The sequence below is a fragment of the Pan troglodytes genome, chromosome 3 (genome assembly GCF_028858775.2).
Source record: "Pan troglodytes isolate AG18354 chromosome 3, NHGRI_mPanTro3-v2.0_pri, whole genome shotgun sequence".
In the NCBI taxonomy this organism is placed as follows: Eukaryota; Metazoa; Chordata; class Mammalia; order Primates; family Hominidae; genus Pan; species Pan troglodytes.
In genome coordinates this window covers 61,862,491-61,883,934 of record NC_072401.2, presented here as the reverse complement: position 1 = coordinate 61,883,934, position 21,444 = coordinate 61,862,491, and the positions used below count along the sequence as shown (strand labels likewise).

General features: G+C 37.5%; 1 protein-coding gene across 1 annotated transcript in view; it reads right to left on the bottom strand.

Annotated features, from left to right (window-relative positions):
- The window catches only part of TMPRSS11F (transmembrane serine protease 11F), a 140,965-nt gene that overhangs the window by 33,272 nt on the left and 86,249 nt on the right, over positions 1-21,444 (bottom strand). The window contains exon 4 of the mRNA XM_054683055.2: positions 17,515-17,633. Coding sequence (XP_054539030.1) covers positions 17,515-17,633 — 119 coding nt within the window. The remainder of the gene's footprint in view (positions 1-17,514; positions 17,634-21,444) is intronic.

The window sequence follows — 21,444 nt, the reverse complement described above, 5'->3', positions numbered from 1 at the left end:
CAGTAGGCTGGTTCACACCTCTGTGACTGCATACATTCATTTTCCTCTTCCTACAACTTTTTTCCCCCCTGGCAAGATTCTTCAATTACAACCTTACCTTACTTGAGAAACTCTAATGACAATTAAGTTAGCTCTAACTTGCCCTCCTCAAAGTTGAACACTCCTTTATTTGGGCCACCTTGTCATCTTGAATATGATTTTATTACATTAATAGCAATTATCACACTGGTTTACAATAGTGTCTCTCTCACTCTACACTACGAACTGTGGTAAGGCAGGGAGTGTGATTTATGTTTATATATCCAATGCTCCACACATTGTCTGGCCCACAGTAAACACACAAGCCATGTTTGACAAATAAATGAGTGAATGAATAACTGAATTAATGAATTAAGAATCAACAATATGGTAAAGGGAAGAAGATGGTAACACATTGTTTTATCTGCAAATTGTGTTGCCAAGTGAAAGTAGAAATCTGTGGTTATCTGCAGAAAGATGGGACCCAGGAGGCCCCAGTAGTGACCTCACATGTTTGGGTCATTCCTCAGGTTTGGATCAGTTCTGAGTCATGACACTTACAATTTCACTAAGCTTCTCTGAGCCCATTTTATTTCCATCACTCAGGGAACAGGGAGAAAAGGTGATTTTTATATCTCTAGCACATCTGATAAATGTCCTTTGAAATTCTGAACTGTGTACATATGACACTTTGGGGAAGGATTAGGAGTCTTATTATATTAGAGTATAAGAAAATATCAAGATTCAATTCAAACTAAAATGTGATATTAACAAACCATGGTCCCCCAATGCATCAACCTCTATTTAAAAAATGGCATATTCTGGTATAGTACAATACTGGTGTGACCTTTACTAAAAGCTTACAAGTATTAATTCCATACTGCATGGCAGGCATTGGACTGATTCTTTTGTTTAAAACTCACACTACCTTAGGAGGAAAAGTATCATTCTCATCAGCTCCATTTGACAGATGAAGAAACTGAGACTCAGGATATATAATCTTGTCTAAGGTGGCACAGGAAGTGGTGGCTCTGTAATATGAACCCAGGGAAGCCATCTTTAGATCTTGTGTTAAGCGCATTAAGTGACTTTGACAACCTTGAATTAATTACATATTTGAAGCAGATGTTAAAGTTGGTGGGAGACAGGCAGGTAGGAAGGTCATGGTGAAAGAAACCCTTAAAGAAGCCCTCAAAGGCATCTTTTATTTCCTGAATATAAATCTCCTAAGAGATAATCTCTTCAGAGATTGTTTACTGCTTCTAAGTTTAACAGGGGTAGGGGAACTATTCCTCCTCAGATACCTAATGATTGTTATAACTAGTTTCTGGAAAGTTTAACTCATATTTACTTTTTTCTGTTGGAAACTCAGTAATATGATGCTTTTAATGTGATCCAAACTACAAAAACTAATTGTATCCTTTCCCTTTTTACAGTTCAAACCTAAGAATACATCATTTTACTAGAGATTATTCTATATGAAACAAGATAGTGTGCTCATGGTAAAATGGGTGAAAAAACTTCACCTTAAAATCAGATACCAATTGTAGTCTTTGGTTTGAACTCCAGCATTAAAAAACAAAATAACATATTTGAAACAATACATATGGCTCTGACTAATTAGCTTCATACCACCCAGGTACTGTTTTTGGCAAGTTTGAGCTTGCATCTTTCCTTTGGTTGTGAACTAAATGCAGATTAAGTCCTCAAGGAAGATCAGTAGTTACTGCATGCCAGGTAGGGAATCCCTTTTGAGGTTCACCCATGAAAATAATCAGGCAGGTTATGCAAATTTCCTGTTACTGTCAAGGGAGTATGTGCCAGCAGAGGGCAAAAACACCAACAAAACTGATTCTTTTCCTCTTTCCTCTCCAGGAAAGCTTCCTGATGACTCAAAAGGATTTTTCTTCTTCTGAACTCCTATTATGGGAATGGACGAAATCACTTACAGAGCCACAGAAGGAAACAAAGCAAAGCCAGGATCATGAGTTGGATTATCTGGAGGCCTAGGCCAATGGGGAATTATTGCTTGCAGTCACTGATCAAGCAAATAAACTTTTCCTTCTTTCTTATGAAATTTATTTAAGAAGCTGAAATTACGTAAATGATAATGAGTTGTGAGAAAAGAATTGTAGTAGATATTTGTTCTCTATCCAAATTGCACTGAGTGGGGAGGTGTACCCATACCCCAGCTTCGAGAATTGACTGATAACAGTTCACACCTGCACTTCTCCAGAGAATTGTCCTTGTCTGACCTGAGCACCTTGTTTAGTAATGTCTGGTAGGCTATGCTCCACCTTCCCTGGGCAGATCCACTGGTCTAAGACAAACAACCCAACCCTCTAATTTCTGGGAAGAATCACCTCCGTGATTAATCTAAGCTCCAGATCTCCCAGAGAAATCATGCTGAGGCTACATTTTTGAAACTACATTTTTATCTAGCTTCTTCCTTTGCCCTTTCCTGCTGTCCTCACTTCCTTATGAATTTTTTTCTGAAAGATCTTGATTAATAAATTATTTAATCAAGATCCCCCAGTCATAAGTTCTGTGTTTTGGAATATAACCTATACAAAAATAAATTAATTGGTACTAGATAATGCTCTGCTATGCATCTATTTCAATGTCTATTCTTTGGAAGTTCTGTCATCACACATCCCCAAGTTTTAGATAAGGTTTTTAGCTAACAGCCAGGAAAAGATTCAATAAACTTAAATGAAAAAGTGTTTTTAAATGTAATATTTTTTGTCTCTAAAGAAGTTTTTGTATTGCAAATGTTAATCTCTTAAAGTAGAGGGGAACGAAGAATGAAAAAAGAAATATTTTTAAGATGTCCTTTTAAAACATAGTCCCTCAAGCTAGTTGTTGTAGTTTTAGAATATAAAGAGCCCAGTAAAGATGGTTTCAGTGAGAAGCTATTATTAAGAAATGAGATTAGAAAGTTATGGAGTCAATATCTGTAGCCTTTTGATACTGAAAATTCTGCATAGCGGATGGGAGTCATGAGAATTTTCCAGTCTTTATTTTGGAAATCATTTACCTATCCAACTATAATAACTGTCATGTCATTTATAGTATTATCTTTTTGGATTGTCCTGAGCATTCAGTTCCAAAGTGAAGTCGATGTATCATAGAACATATGGAAAAATTCCAGAACTTGTGTTTATATTTATTTTTATCTAAACAAACAATTTTTTACAGCATTGGCTTTGAGGTGTGGAATCTTAGCAGAAGTACATTAATTACTGGATGCTCCCAAGGGGAAAATGGAGACCAGTCTGTTAGAAAGATTGCTTGTCCTAGGATATGTACTTGATAAATTATTCCTGCATTCCATTTAGTTAAGTAGTGATACTTCACACATTAATTTTAAGTAATTAATATTAATTTAATCACACTAGCAAGTCTCAGTATGTAAACAATTAGTATCTTGTTTTAATTACCAGACTAGTCATTTTTTTTAACTTTGGCAAAAATGATGGAGTACTGTCAAAATATAAATCCAGTTTTTAAGCAAAACAGTTCCATGCAAACTCTACCACACGTATGGATTTCATATGGCTTTTGGGCATAGAAAGATGGTAGAGACAGACAATCTTCAACATTTTTGCTGAAGAACCATGATTTAAAGTATTAATATATCATTAAAGTGGATATGTTTCACTCACCTCCTCTCTTTGCCACCAATGAAAAATAACTGAGAACTTGTTGGGGGAGTGGCAAGACGGCTGCCCAGATACAGCCAGAAAGGAACTTTCCCACTGAGAGAGACCAAAATATTGAGTAAGCCAACATACATCAAACAGATCTCTGGGAGAGAAAACACTCAGAGTTGATAGAGAGGCAATGCAGACACAGAGGCTGAAGATGAGGAAGCTGGCAATCCTATGTGGTCTTGCTGGATGTTAGGACTAGCTCCCGGCCCTGAATAGCAACTAGGGAAGGGGTGAATGAAGTGACTATGAGGCAATTCACTCTTGCTGGGGATCTCTAGGATCATACCTACAAGAGATCCCACAACCCCCATAGATACTTGAATTGGCAGGGGGATCTGCCTCGAGAGTAGGAAGAGAGAGCTCCTGCCTGCATGGATCCCAGAGGATTTTGCAAGTGAGGCAGCTCCAGCAAAACATGGCCATAGGAACCCATCCTCCAAGGCTCTCCCCCTTCCTCCAAATAGCTCTGACCTCTGCTGACCGCAGGGCAAGGAGAGAGCAGGGCTGCCTTTCTCATGAGACTACGGTGTGTCTCTTCTGTACAGCTGGCTGTGCACCAGCCCCTCCCAAGGATGCTACCTGGCTGCTCCCACAAGAACATGCACACAGCAGAGCCTCCACTGCCCAGTATGAGTGCTTTACTGGTTTGCGAGCATATCCGCTCCCCAAGCAGAGCCAGTCTCCAACCCCATGAGGCCAGAAGATAAAGCTGCAGGCTCTGTTATGCCCAGACCGTTTGTTCCCCAAAGAAGACCACCAGAGTCCAGAGTCAAAGCCAAGCGGCAAGGATCTTTACTACAAGTTCGAACCTGGTCCCTCCATTCCACCGCATACAAGAGGGGCCCGAACAATGCGAGTGTTTGCTTTTTTATAGCCTGAAAGTTACAGGGGAACAAAGGAATTCTTTTGGTTCCCACTCTTTCAGTAAAACTTTGAACGGCTGTCCCCTCATCTGTCCCCTTATCGGAGACTTTCCTGGTGGTGTTTGTACTGGGCTTGTTTGTTTTGAGCCCGGGGGAAGTTTAAGAGATATATGGTGATATGTGGTGGGATGGGAGGATGGGATGTGTTTGTACTGGGCTTGTTTGTTTTGAGCCCGGGGCTGAGGAGTGTGCCTGGCTCTTTTCAGCTCAATCTCAACCCCGTCAGATTAGAGCACATAGTTCAGGAGTGCCAAGCTGAGATCTGTAGCTGGTGCTTCAGCAGGGGAAGAGCCCTCACTCTCAGAACACTGAGAAGAGTGAGACATGGATTGATGGGCTGGTACAGAAGCTGGTGTGCCTCCCTCTACGGGGATAATCCAGAAAGAGTGTGGCCTGTCTGACAGCCACTGCCTCTGCCCAAAGAAGCACCACAGCTCCGGACACCTAACAGCCCAGTGATCTGGGTACAGAAGGCTTGGGACAAAACCAGCTGGTTGGGCCAGATACTCAGGAAGCAAACAGAAGGAAACTTGGGTGAGGGAGAACAAGCTGGGCAGGCCCCACAGCTATCTGCTGGGCAAAAAAACTGTGAGCCACGAGCACCACATAAGCTGCATACCCATGACAACACCACCCTGCCCAGAGACCCCTCACCCTTGACAGTAGGTCAAAGCATCAACAGACCACCTTCAGATATACCCCACAACCTGCTCTGACTCCATCAAGCTTCCACAATATTGCAGGTCTCTTGGCAACCTAATCTTTAGCTTGGACTGTCACTAGTAGAGGCAGAAACACAGCCTACCTCGGCACCCCTTGAGGCTAAAGAAATGAGGGCATGGTGCCAGTGATTAAAGAGGGCCTCCTAAGGCACAGGGATGGACCTGGTAAGAGCATCATCTCTCTTCAACGCCACAACCACAGAGCACTGTTGCAAACATACTGAAATACACAAGAGCAGGGCAGCTAACAGCCTATCTGCCAGTCATTACTCTTAAGCACCATCTACTGGATCACAGTCTTAATTATAACACCAACAAAATTCTTCCAGAACACATGCTTATGAAACCCATGCAAGAATCTAGCCACAAATAAAAACCAGTACAGAACTTTGGCCCTCTGAAAGCACCAAGAAATGAAGACAACAGACTATACTCAACTTATACAACAGCCAAAATCTCAAGGGAAATAAATAATTTTTTAAAAAGCCCCATTCAAACGACAGCAAATTCAAAAAGATAAAGGAACATGAGACCTCTCATATGAAAAAGAATAGGTGCAAGAACTCTGGCAATTCAAAAAGTCAGACTGTCTCCTTGCCTGCAAACAATCACCCTACCTCCCCAGCAATGTTTCTTAACCAGACTGAAATGACTGAAACTACAGATATAGAATGTAGAATCCGGATAGCAAGGATACTCATTGAGATGCAGGAGAAAGTTGAAATCCAATCCAATGAGTCCAGTAATATGATCCAAGAGGTGAAAGATGACATAGCCACTTTAAGAAAGGACTAAACTAAACTCCTAGAATTGAAAAATTTACTACAGGAATTTTATAATACAGTTGGAACAACAGAATAGACCAAGCTGAGGAAAGAATCTCAGAGCTCGAAGACCAGCTCTTTGAATCAACTTAGGCAAAAATAAAGAAAAAAGAAATTTTAAAAAAGAACGAAACCTCCAAGAAACATGAGATTATGTAAAGAGACCAAACCTATGATCCACTGGCATTCCAGATAGACAAGAAGAGAGAGGAACAACTTGCAAAACATATTTAAGCATAGGATCCACAAAAATCTCCCCAATCTCACTAGAGAAGTTGACATGCAAATTCAAGAAATTTAAAGAACTCCTATAAGAGGCAATATAAGACAACAATCCTCAAGGCATACGGTCATCAGATTCACCAAGGTCGCTGCAAAAGAAAAAAAAATCTTAAAGTTAGCTACAGAGACGGGTCAGGTCACTTATAAGTGGAACCTCATCAGGCCATCTCAGCAGAAACCTTATAAGCCAGAAGAGGCTGGGGACCTATTTTCAGCATCCTTAAAGAAAAGAAATTCCTACCAAGAACTTCATTCCCTGCCAAACTAAGCTTCATAAGTAAAGGAGAAATAAAATCATTTTCAGATATGCAAAAGCTAAGGGAATTCATTACCACTATCGGCCTTACAAGAGGTCCTTAAGAGAATGCTAAATGTCAAAATGAAGGAACAATACCAGCTACCACAGAAACACATTTAAGTACGTAGCCCACAGACATCATAAAGCCACTATACAATCAACTACAAAACAATCAGCTAACAACATGACAGGAACAAAATATCACATATCAACACTAACTTAAATGTCAATGATCTAAATGTCCCACTTAAAAGGCATACAGTGGCAAGTTGGATAAAAACACAAGATTCTACAATCTGCTGCCTTCAAAAGAACCATCTCACATGTAATGACACCCATAGGCTCAAAGTAAAGGGATGGAGAAAGATCCGTCATGCAAACAGAAAACAAAAAGCAGCCAAGAATGGTAAAGAAGGAAAAACAAGGCCATTACATAATGATAAAAGGATCAATTCAACAAGAAGACTCAGCCATCCAAAATATATATGCACCCAACATTGGAGCACTCAGATTCATAAAACAAGTTCTTCTAGACCTATGAAGACTTGGACAGCTACACAATTATGGTGGGAAACATCAACAGTCCCACTGATAGCATTACACAGATCATTGAGGCAGAAAACTAACACAGAAATTGTGGACAAAAACTTGACACTTGACCAACTGGACCTAACAAACACCTACAGAATACTACGCCCAACAACCATAGAATATATATTTGTCTCATCTGCATGTGGAATATACTACAAGATAAATCAAGTATTTGCCCATAAAGCAAGCCTGAATAAATTTTTAAAAAATCACAGCAAGCACACTCTCATACCACAGTGCAATAACAATAGAAATCATTACCAAGAAGATATCTCAAAACCACACAACTACATGGAAATTAAACAACTTGCTCCTGAATTACCTTTGGGCAAACAACAAATTTAAGGCAAAAATCAAATATTTCTTTGAAATTAGGGACAGTAAAGGCACAAGACATCAACATCTTTGGGATGCAGCTAAAGCAGTGTTAAGAGGAACGTCTATAGCACTAAACAACTACACCAATAAGTTAGAAAGATCTAAAATTAGCAATCTAACAATGCATATAGAGAAACTAGAAAAACAACAACAAACCAACACCAAAGCTAGCAAAATAAAAGACAATTAAAATCAGAGCAGAACAAAACTAAATTGAGACACAAAAATCTGTTAAAAAAAGATCAACAAAACCAAATTTTTGGTTTATTGAAATAAACAAGACTGATAGCTATCTAAATTAGAAAAAAAGAGAGACAATCCATATAAGTACAATCAGAAATGACAAAGTTGACATTACAACCAATCCCACAGAAATACAATCCCACAGAAATACTCAGTCTATTATGAACACCCCTACGCATGTAAATTAGAAAACCCAGAGGAAATAGATAAATTATTGGTAACATATAACCTCCATGATTGAACCAAGTAGAAATTGAAAACCTGAACAGACTAATAACGAGTTCTGAAACTAAATCGGTAACAAAAAACCTACAAACAAACAAAATCCCTGGACCAGATGAATTCACAGCCAAATTCTACCAGACATACACAGAAAAATGGGTACCAATCCTACTGAAATTATTCCCAAAAAATTAGGAAGAAAGCAGTCCTCCCTAATTCATTCAACAAAGCTAGCATCATCCTGATACCAAATTTGACAAAGACACGTGAAAAAAGAAAATATCAGGCCAATACTCCTTATAAACATAGATGCAAACACCCTCAACCAAATACCAGCAAACCAAATCTAGCTGCACAAAAAGTTAATTTGCCACAATCAAGTAGGCTTTATTCCTGGGATGCAAGTGGCTCAACATACACAAATCAATAAATGTGATTCACCATATGAACAGAATAAAAAACAGAATGATCATCCCAATAGATGCAGAAAAAGCTTTTGATAAAATCCAACATCCCTTCATGATAAAAACCCTCAACAAACTAGGCATTGAAAGAACATATGTCAAAATAATAAGAGCTATCTATGACAAACCCACAGCCAACATCACACTGAATGGGCAAAAGCTGGAACCATTCCCCTTGAGAACTGGTACAAAACAAGGATGCCCACTCTCTCCACTCCTATTCAACATAGTACTAGAAGTCCTACGCAGAGTAATGAGGCAAGAGAAAAAAGTAAAAGGCATCCAAATAGAAAAAGAAGTAGTTAAACAATCTATCTTCACAAATGATACGATTCTATGTATAGAAAACAAAGACTTCACAAAAAAAGCTCCCAGAATCGATAAACTTCATTAAAGTTTCAGGATACAAAAAATCAACATAAAACAATTAGTAGCATTTTATTTATTTATTTATTTATTATTATACTTTAAGTTTTAGGGTACATGTGCACAATGTGCAGGTTAGTTACATATGTATACATGTGCCATGCTGGTGCGCTGCACCCACTAACTCGTCATCTAGCATTAGGTATATCTCCCAGTGCTATCCCTCCCCTGTCCCCCCACCCCACAACAGTCCCCAGAGTGTGATGTTCCCCTTCCTGTGTCCATGTGTTCTCATTGTTCAGTTCCCACCTATGAGTGAGAATATGCAGTGTTTGGTTTTTTGTTCTTGCGATACTTTACTGAGAATGATGATTTCCAATTTCATCCATGTCCCTACAAAGGACATGAACTCATCATTTTTTATGGCTGCATAGTATTCCATGGTGTATATAGACTGGCAAATTGGATAAAGAGTCAAGACCCATCAGTGTGCTGTATTCAGGAAACCCATCTCATGTGCAGAGATACACATAGGCTCAAAATAAAAGGATGGAGGAAGATCTACCAAGCAAATGGAAAACAAAAAAAGGCAGGGGTTGCAATCCTAGTCTCTGATAAAACAGACTTTAAACCAACAAAGATCAAAAGAGACAAAGAAGGCCATTACATAATGGTAAAGGGATCAATTCAACAAGAAGAGCTAACTATCCTAAATATATATGCACCCAATACAAGAGCACCCAGATTCATAAAGCAAGTCCTTAGTGACCTACAAAGAGACTTAGACTCCCACACATTAATAATGGGAGACTTTAACACCCCACTGTCAACATTAGACAGATCAACGAGGCAGAAAGTCAACAAGGATACCCAGGAATTGAACTCAGCTCTGCACCAAGCGGACCTAATAGACATCTACAGAACTCTCCACCCCAAATCAACAGAATATACATTTTTTTCAGCACCACACCACACCTATTCCAAAATTGACCACATACTTGGAAGTAAAGCTCTCCTCAGGAAATGTAAAAGAACAGAGATTATAACAAACTATCTCTCAGACCACAGTGCAATCAAACTAGAACTCAGGATTAAAATTAGTAGCATTTTAAAACACCAATAATGTTCAAGCTGACAGCAATATCAAGATGCAATCCCATTTACAATAGCCACAAAAAGAATAAAATACCTAGGAATATATCTAATCGAAGAGGTAAATGATCCCTACAAGGAGAACTACGAAACTCTGCTGAAAGAAATCAGAGACAAAACAAACGTTGTCTCATGGACATGATCATGGATTGGAAGAATCAACACCATTAAGATGACCATACTGCCCAAAGCAATTTAGAGATTTAACACTATTTCTATCAAAGTACCAAGATCACTTTTTACAGAATTAGAAAAAAAAAAAACTATTCTGAAACTTACACGGAACCAAAAAAGGGTCCAAATCACCAAAGCAATCCTAAGCAAAAAGAAAAATGGCAGAGGCATCACATTACATGAACTTTTAGGGAAATGATTTTCGATTTAAAGTTGTGCATCCAAACTTTCAACTGAGTGAAATATAGAATACAGGATTTTTTCAGTATGAAATAATTCATAAATTTTACATCCCATGAACTTTTTCTTAGAAAAGGTACTTGAGGCATATCTTACTATATCAATGAAAACAGGGATGCAAGAAGCAATGGATCTCACAAAAGCGTGCAGTCCTGTCCTGGTTAGGTTTACCTTTGTAAAGTGGACCTACAGCGCAACTAGTTGAAATTGAACAGGAAACATAAAGTTTTAGAAAAGAAGATTTAAAGAAATATCAAGACCTTGGAAATGTCTGCTAATACAGTAAAATGGTAGAGGGGTTACACACACATGAAAGAGAGAGAAAATATATTCATACTTAATTCCAGGAACATTATTTGAATGGCATAAGAACTGTGGTAATAATTGTAAAAAACAAAAATGCTATTTGCATAGCCATGGAAATGGAAATGCTCTTATTGCTTTTCAACATTTAGAATCAACTTATGGACACTGGAAGGAGGAGCCAAGATGGCCGAATAGGAACAGCTCCGGTCTACAGCTCCCAGCGTGAGCGACGCAGAAGACGGTGATTTCTGCATTTCCATCTGAGCTTTGAAGAGAGCAGTGGTTCTCCCAGCACGCAGCTGGAGATCTGAGAACGGGCAGACTGCCTCCTCAAGTGGGTCCCTGACCCCTGACCCCCGAGCAGCCTAACTGGGAGGCACCCCCCAGCAGGGGCACACTGACACCTCACACGGCAGGGTATTCCAACAGACCTGCAGCTGAGGGTCCTGTCTGTTAGAAGGAAAACAAACAAACAGAAAGGACATCCACACTGAAAACCCATCTGTACATCACCATCATCAAAGACCAAAAGTAGATAAAACCACAAAGATGGGGAAAAAACAGAACAGAAAAACTGGAAACTCTAAAATGCAGAGCGCCTCTCCTCCTCCAAAGGAACGCAGTTCCTCACCAGCAACGGAACAAAGCTGGATGGAGAATGATTTTGACGAGCTGAGAGAAGAACGCTTCAGACGATCAAATTACTCTGAGCTACGGGAGGACATTCAAACCAAAGGCAAAGAAGTTGAAAACTTTGAAAAAAATTTAGAAGAATGTATAACTAGAATAACCAATACAGAGAAGTGCTTAAAGGAGCTGATGGAGCTGAAAACCAAGGCTCGAGAACTACGTGAAGAATGCAGAAGCCTCAGGAGCCGATGCGATCAACTGGAAGAAAGGGTATCAGCAATGGAAGATGAAATGAATGAAACGAAGCGAGAAGGGAAGTCTAGAGAAAAAAGAATAAAAAGAAATGAGCAAAGCCTCCAAGAAATATGGGACTATGTGAAAAGACCAAATCTACGTCTGATTGGTGTACCTGAAAGTGATGCGGAGAATGAAACCAAGTTGGAAAACACTCTGCAGGATATTATCCAGGAGAACTTCCCCAATCTAGCAAGGCAGGCCAACGTTCAGATTCAGGAAATACAGAGAACGCCACAAAGATACTCCTCGAGAAGAGCAACTCCAAGACACATAATTGTCAGATTCACCAAAGTTGAAATGAAGGAAAAAATGTTAAGGGCAGCCAGAGAGAAAGGTCGGGTTACCCTCAAAGGGAAGCCCATCAGACTAACAGCGGATCTCTCGGCAGAAACCCTACAAGCCAGAAGAGAGTGGGGGCCAATATTCAACATTCTTAAAGAAAAGAATTTTCAACCCAGAATTTCATATCCAGCCAAACTAAGCTTCATAAGTGAAGGAGAAATAAAATTCTTTACAGACAAGCAAATGCTGAGAGATTTTGTCACCACCAGGCCTGCCCTAAAAGAGCTCCTGAAGGAAGCGCTAAACATGGAAAGGAACAACCGGTACCAGCTGCTGCAAAATCATGCCAAAATGTAAAGACCATCAAGACTAGGAAGAAACTGCATCAACTAACGAGCAAAATCACCAGCTAACATCATAATGACAGGATCAAATTCACACATAACAATATTAACTTTAAATGTAAATGGACTAAATTCTCCAATTAAAAGACACAGACTGGCAAGTTGGATAAAGAGTCAAGACCCATCAGTGTGCTGTATTCAGGAAACCCATCTCACGTGCAGAGACACACATAGGCTCAAAATAAAAGGATGGAGGAAGATCTACCAAGCAAATGGAAAACAAAAAAAGGCAGGGGTTGCAATCCTAGTCTCTGATAAAACAGACTTTAAACCAACAAAGATCAAAAGAGACAAAGAAGGCCATTACATAATGGTAAAGGGATCAATTCAACAAGAGGAGCTAACTATCCTAAATATTTATGCACCCAATACAGGAGCACCCAGATTCATAAAGCAAGTCCTGAGTGACCTACAAAGAGACTTAGACTCCCACACATTAATAATGGGAGACTTTAACACCCCACTGTCAACATTAGACAGATCAACGAGACAGAAAGTCAACAAGGATACCCAGGAATTGAACTCAGCTCTGCACCAAGCAGACCTAATAGACATCTACAGAACTCTCCACCCCAAATCAACAGAATATACGTTTTTTTCAGCACCACACCACACCTATTCCAAAATTGACCACATAGTTGGAAGTAAAGCTCTCCTCAGCAAATGTAAAAGAACAGAAATTATAACAAACTATCTCTCAGACCACAGTGCAATCAAACTAGAACTCAGGATTAAGAATCTCACTCAAAACCGCTCAACTACATGGAAACTGAACAACCTGCTCCTGAATGACTACTGGGTACATAACGAAATGAAGGCAGAAATAAAGATATTCTTTGAAACCAACGAGAACAAAGACACAACATACCAGAATCTCTGGGACGCATTCAAAGCAGTGTGCAGAGGGAAATTTATAGCACTAAATGCTCACAAGAGAAAGCAGGAAAGATCCAAAATTGACACCCTAACATCACAATTAAAAGAACTAGAAAAGCAAGAGCAAACACATTCAAAAGCTAGCAGAAGGCAAGAAATAACTAAAATCAGAGCAGAACTGAAGGAAATAGAGACACAAAAAACCCTTCAAAAAATTAATGAATCCAGGAGCTGGTTTTTTGAAAGGATCAACAAAATTGATAGACCGCTAGCAAGACTAATAAAGAAAAAAAGAGAGAAAAATCAAATAGATGCAATAAAAAATGATAAAGGGGATATCACCACCGATCCCACAGAAATACAAACTACCATCAGAGAATACTACAAACACCTCTACGCAAATAAATTAGAAAATCTAGAAGAAATGGATAAATTCCTCGACACATACACTCTCCCAAGACTAAACCAGGAAGAAGTTGAATCTCTGAATAGACCAATAACAGGAGCTGAAATTGTGGCAATAATCAATAGTTTACCAACCAAAAAGAGTCCAGGACCAGATGGATTCACAGCCGAATTCTACCAGAGGTACAAGGAGGAACTGGTACCATTCCTTCTGAAACTATTCCAATCAATAGAAAAAGAGGGAATCCTCCCTAACTCATTTTATGAGGCCAGCATCATTCTGATACCAAAGCCTGGCAGAGACACAACCAAAAAAGAGAATTTTAGACCAATATCCTTGATGAACATTGATGCAAAAATCCTCAATAAAATACTGGCAAACCGAATCCAGCAGCACATCAAAAAGCTTATCCACCATGATCAAGTGGGCTTCATCCCTGGGATGCAAGGCTGGTTCAACATACGCAAATCAATAAATGTAATCCAGCATATAAACAGAGCCAAAGACAAAAACCACATGATTATCTCAATAGATGCAGAAAAAGCCTTTGACAAAATTCAACAACCTTTCATGCTAAAAACTCTCAATAAATTAGGTATTGATGGGACATATTTCAAAATAATAAGAGCTATCTATGACAAACCCACAGCCAATATCATACTGAATGGGCAAAAACTGGAAGCATTCCCTTTGAAAACTGGCACAAGACAGGGATGCCCTCTCTCACCACTCCTATTCAACATAGTGTTGGAAGTTCTGGCCAGGGCAATTAGGCAGGAGAAGGAAATAAAGGGTATTCAATTAGGAAAAGAGGAAGTCAAATTGTCCCTGTTTGCAGACGACATGATTGTTTATCTAGAAAACCCCATCGTCTCAGCCCAAAATCTCCTTCAGCTGATAAGCAACTTCAGCAAAGTCTCAGGATACAAAATCAATGTACAAAAATCACAAGCATTCTTATAAACCAACAACAGACAAACAGAGAGCCAAATCATGAGTGAACTCCTATTCACAATTGCTTCAAAGAGAATAAAATACCTAGGAATCCAACTTACAAGGGATGTGAAGCACCTCTTCAAGGAGAACTACAAACCACTGCTCAAGGAAATAAAAGAGGATACAAACAAATGGAAGAACATTCCTTGCTCATGGGTAGGAAGAATCAACATCGTGAAAATGGCCATACTGCCCAAGGTAATTTACAGATTCAATGCCATCCCCATCAAGCTACCAATGACTTTCTTCACAGAATTGGAAAAAACTACTTTAAAGTTCATATGGAACCAAAAGAGAGCCCGCATCGCCAAGTCAATCCTAAGCCAAAAGAACAAAGCTGGAGGCATCACACTACCTGACTTCAAACTATACTACAAGGCTACAGTAACCAAAACAGCATGGTACTGGTACCAAAACAGAAATATAGATCAATGGAACAGAACAGAGCCCTCAGAAATAACGCCGCTTACCTACAACTATCTGATCTTTGACAAACCTGAGAAAAACAAGCAATGGGGAAAGGATTCCCTATTTAATAAATGGTGCTGGGAAAACTGGCTAGCCATATGTAGAAAGCTGAAACTGGATCCCTTCCTTACACCTTATACAAAAATCAATTCAAGATGGATTAAAGATTTAAACGTTAGACCTAAAACCATAAAAACCCTAGAAGAAATCCTAGGCATTACCATTCAGGACATAGGCGTGGGCAAGGACTTCATGTCCAAAACACCAAAAGCAATGGCAACAAAAGACAAAATTGACAAATGGGATCTAATTAAACTAAAGAGCTTCTGCACAGCAAAAGAAACTACCATCAGAGTGAATAGGCAACCTACAACATGGGAGAAAATTTTCACAACCTACTCATCTGACAAAGGGCTAATATCCAGAATCTACAGTGAACTCAAACAAATTTACAAGAAAAAAACAAACAACCCCATCAAAAAGTGGGCGAAGGACATGAACAGGCACTTCTCAAAAGAAGACATTTATGCAGCCAAAAAACACATGAAAAAATGCTCATCATCACTGGCCATCAGAGAAATGCAAATCAAAACCACTATGAGATATCATCTCACACCAGTTAGAATGGCAATCATTCAAAAGTCAGGAAACAACAGGTGCTGGAGAGGATGTGGAGAAATAGGAACACTTTTACACTGTTGGTGGGACTGTAAACTAGTTCAACCATTGTGGAAGTCAGTGTGGCGATTCCTCAGGGATCTAGAACTAGAAATACCATTTGACCCAGCCATCCCATTACTGGGTATATACCCAAAGGACTATAAATCATGCTGCTATAAAGACACATGCACACATATGTTTATTGCAGCATTATTCACAATAGCAAAGACTTGGAACCAACCCAAATGTCCAACAATGATAGACTGGATTAAGAAAATGTGGCACATATACACCATAGAATACTATGCAGCCATAAAAAATGATGAGTTCATATCCTTTGTAGGGACATGGATGAAATTGGAAACCATCATTCTCAGTAAACTATCGCAAGAACAAAAAACCAAACACCGCATATTCTCACTCATAGGTGGGAATTGAACAATGAGATCACATGGACACAGGAAGGGGAATATCATACTCTGGGGACTGTGGTGGGGAGGGGGGAGGGGGGAGGGATAGCATTGGGAGATATACCTAATGCTAGATGACGAGTTAGTGGGTGCAGCGCACCAGCATGGCACATGTATACATATGTAACTAACCTGCACAATGTGCACATGTACCCTAAAACTTAAAGTATAATTAAAAAAAAAAAAAGAAAGAAAAAAAAAAATAAAGTTCACACTGTGTAATGTAAAAAAAAAAAAAAAAGAATCAACTTATGTAAATAACAGGATGAATTGTAAATATTTTCTCACATTGTGAATAATACAGAGAAAGGATAGTACAGTGAGGGAGAATGGGAATGCTAAAGTTGTCATCTTTCATTAAAGGAGATCAGTGTCTAAAGCTAATCATAAAGAATCATATTAACATAGTGCTCTATTTGGCCATTAATTCTTGGTTCTAGAATAACTCTTGTCAGTTTAAAAGACTACAATCCAAGCTAATATACTGAATTTTGCTAAACAAATCTATGATCTCCATAGCCATGCTTTTCATGGGACAAAAAATTGAAGACTATTCTCTTTGCCTTTCTGCTATGACAGTTAAGGAGATGGCTCACCCAATATACTTAAAAAATTACAAATAACTTGATAAATACATAAGCTATTTAAAAATCAAAATACCTAAGTCATAACTAGATTTAAGATTAATATCAAGAATTATAGCTATACCATGTCCTTTTATATAATCTTTTTAAGTGCTGTCAAAATAAACAAACTGGTAAGCTGATTGTGGCAACTCTATATTCTTATGTTAAAAAAGAATAAAGAAAATGAATCAAAAAAGATAAAATCAAGAGTTAAAAATAGAGAAATATTTGTTTCAACCAACAATTTCTCAGGAGTTAATTAGTTGCCTACTCTAATCTACTATATACATTTGATGGTGCACACAGTATACTGAATATTTTATACATATTAAGTAATTTAATCCTCACAACTATATGACTTACATACTATATTATCTCCATTATACAAAAGAAGAAATTGAGACTAAGTTCTTATATAACACCCACATTCAAAGTGATGCAAAAGACACATTAATAAACATTTAAAATTTCTGTTGAGCTTACCATTCTTTCAATCTGATGACTCCTTTCTATAAACTCTCTTGAAGATCTTATGCCATAATTTTCTTTATATTTGATATTTGTGACTTTAAAAGAGGCAAGGTAATAGAAAGACTTATCATCTGAAAGGTAAAACAAACAAAAGTCTCATGGTTAAAGGTAATAAGTTGTTTTGTCCCCTACGTCTTGCCCACACCTGCTAAATAGGCTACAGTAATGCAGTTTATTTCTACTTGGTGCAAAAATTCTTGAAGACACTTTTCAAATATTCTGTAATTTCACCACTGCTGCTGGTTAAAATAAAAAATTCTGATCCCAAAGTACTCATATATAACACTCCATTTATAGATATTTATGCATATCAAAATATTCATAAAATTGGACATGCAACATACAGTGGAAAGATAATATCGAAAGCAATTGCTGAAAGTCATGTAAATGTCATCAGTTCCTTCAAAGAATTGCTAACAGGTATATCAGACATAAGCTGTATTATGAAGATACACTGAACAAGCTGTCAAATTTTTTTATGCTACTGCTAAGCTTACTTAAGTAGAAGTCCATATTTATTGTTTTCACCTTTTTTTTTTCCCATTCACTCCCTAATTCTCTGCAATCTGTTCCTAACACACCACTAAAGCTGTCTTTTTCAAGGACAACCATTGTAATGTCTCTCATGGTTTTGTTTGTTTGTTTTACTCCTTGATTTCCTTGTAGCCTTCATCATGTTCCTTGAAAACCGATCTTTGGTTTTATGAAGCCATCTTCTAGTTTTCTTCCACCTCCCTGGCCACACGTCGCAGTTATCTTGGTGAGCTCTTTATTTCCACCCTTCTCCTTGGCATTCAAAGATTCTATCTTTGACCTGGTCATATTAAGTACTTTTTGGTAATCTTAACTGGGATGGCCTTACCCACTAACTATTTATTGATGACTCCTAAATTCTTTATCTTTAGACCAAATCTTTGTCATGAGTTTCAATTCTACATCAACTGACTTCAGAAGACTGCTTATTGCACATTAAATAGGCACCTCTAATATATTTCCAAAGTGAAATAATCATTTACTCCCTTATTTACTTAAACCTGCTCCACTTCCTATATTTTCTATCTTTGTGAACAGCCCTAACATCCACATGGTCACCCAAGGCTTGGTTTCATCCTCATTTCCAATATCCAATTAATTTTTCAGTCTTTAAATCCTGTAACTATAACCCATTTAATCTCTAATCTCTCTCTCTCTCTCTCTCTCTCTTTTTGAGATGGAGTCTCACTCTGTTGCCCAGGCTGGAGTGCAGTGGCACTATTCCAGCTCACTGCAACCTCCACCTCCTAGGTTCAAGTGATTCTCTTGACTCAGCTTCCTGAGTAGCTGGGATTACAGGGGCACGCCACCACACCCGACTAATTTTTGTATTTTTAGTAGAGAACAGTTTCACCATGTTAGCCAAGCTGGTCTCGAACTCCTGACCTCAAGTGATCCATGAGCCTCGGCCTCCCAAAGTGCTGGGATTACAGGTGTGAGCCACCACACCTGGCCAGATCTCCAATCTCTTACTGCATTTTAAACATTCATTTTAAAATATTTTTTAAATGTTGAAAACATTTAAATATTCATTTAAATTTTTTTAAATGTTAAAAACAAACATTCATTTAAAAACAGTTTTTAGATCATAAATGCTGTATCAGAAAATCTGGAATGACCAGAAAATTATATACAAGAGAATAAAAATCTGTAAGTGTAATATCTAGAAGTAATTGATGTTATAATTGTGGTTTTTATTTATTCTGTTAAAATAATTGTTTTACTTGGCTGAGATAGCTTATCATCACAATTTTGTATCTTTTTGTTCCACTTACAAAATTGATTCTAAGCATTATCTTACTTCTTTAAAAAAATACATTTTGTTCATTCAAAATGAGATGTCAAGAAATATGAATCAGGGTGACATTTTACCAAAACAGTTTACAATCTATTTGGCTGTTTTGCTGACAATTGTTATTTCTTTATTTTTACTGATGGATGCGTGGATGAATTAATCAATATTTACCAAGTTCCTAACATACACTAAACTGTCTAATCAACTCTCACATATATTATCTTATTAAATTTAATGAATTCAAGCTACTTCTCAAGGCACATCTTGATAAGATTTCACAATTAAAGTTTTATTACAAAAAAAGATTAAAATTAAGATTGATCCCAGAGTGGCACAGCTATTCTATTCATTATCATACACATATCCCTATATTGTCTTTAAGAATTTCCATGTTAGGCAAAAGCATATTCTGGAATCTCGTAGAAGTAAAAGTGATTTTAATATATACTTTAAGTGCTTTTAAAAGAGCTAAAAATATAAGTTATATATGAAGCATAACTATATTAGTCACTATACTATAGCAATTACGTTAATGTTGAACTTTTGTCTTTATTAATAATTAATACCTTTCCTTTATTGAATTGTCCTTATATGCAGAGAACATGATATTTGCCATTTATTGAATCTTTATTATATGCTCAGCTCATTTCACCAGTGAAGAAATTCAACATTAAATAAGGCTTTATAAAAGATCAATTAGGAAGCCATTGTAGAAATCGAATTTAATAATGGCAAATATTTGTGAGAAATTACTATATACCATGCACTGTGTGAAAACACAAATCTAATTTAATCATCACAACAATTTTCTGAAGTAAAAATAATAGTATACCCCTTTACATAAGAGTACTGAAGCTTAGTGAAGTAGAAAAGAAGTTTGCTGACGATCCCCTAACTAATTTATGGTGAACCTGAGATTAAAATCAAGGTATGCTTGGCTCTTGGGATTTCATGGGAGAATAACATTTTGTGGGAAAATATAATCCCTACATTCCTGGAAGTGGATCCAGCCCTATAGAACAGGAAGACAAGTGATGCTATCTCAATGCAAATTTTACTCTTTAGGTTTTCAAGAAACCAAACTTTAAAAACAGCTTTAGATAATTGGGTTTCTGGATTTTGTTAAAACATAATTCTAAATACTAAAATCTTTAAAATATTTCATGCAACTCTATAAAGCATTTTTTTTACCCCATAAGAAGTGGTATAACAATTGATTCTTAAAAATCCTGAAAAATTTATCTGGGTCATGAAAATGCTTGTGGAAAATATAATTTACTATATAATTCCAGTAACTAAACAACAAAACCAACAAACACAAAGTACTGAGACAACTGGCAAATTCAGTGTTTGAATTTTTTTAGTTAGTGTCATAATTCATGTGAATGGTAGTGAATGTTATTTTATTCATTAATCTCAAAAGAGCTTTACACAGTTATGAAGGCAGCATTTTATATATATATACACATCATCATAATACATAAATATATGTATATTATATGTATAACACATAATATGTATTATATATAAGATTTGTGTATACATATGTGTGTATATAATTTTTCGCTGGAGGAGGAGATTTCTAATACATACAACTGATAATGAATATATATATCCAGAGAGAATTCGTGAAATCCCATCTCTACTAAAAACACAAAAATTATCTGGGCATGGTGGCGGGTGCCTGTAATCCCAGCTACTCGGGAGGCTGAGGCAGAAGAATTGCTTGAACCCGGGAGGCAGAGGTTGCAGTGAGCCAAGACTGTGCCATTGCACTACAGCCTGGGCGACAGAGCAAGATTCCATCTCAAAAAAAAAAAAAAAAAGTGTATGTCCAATGACCCAGTGGTTCTGCATCTGCATAGTTCCTAGACAAACTCTTGGATGTGTGTACCAAGATCTATGTATAAAAATATTTACAGCAGTATTGCTTTAATGACTAAAACCTGGAACAACCCAAATGTCTATAAGTATTTGAATAGATAAGTAAATTATGGAATATTTAAGATAATGAATATCAGTCAATAATTAAAAAAAAAACAGACTAAAGCTGC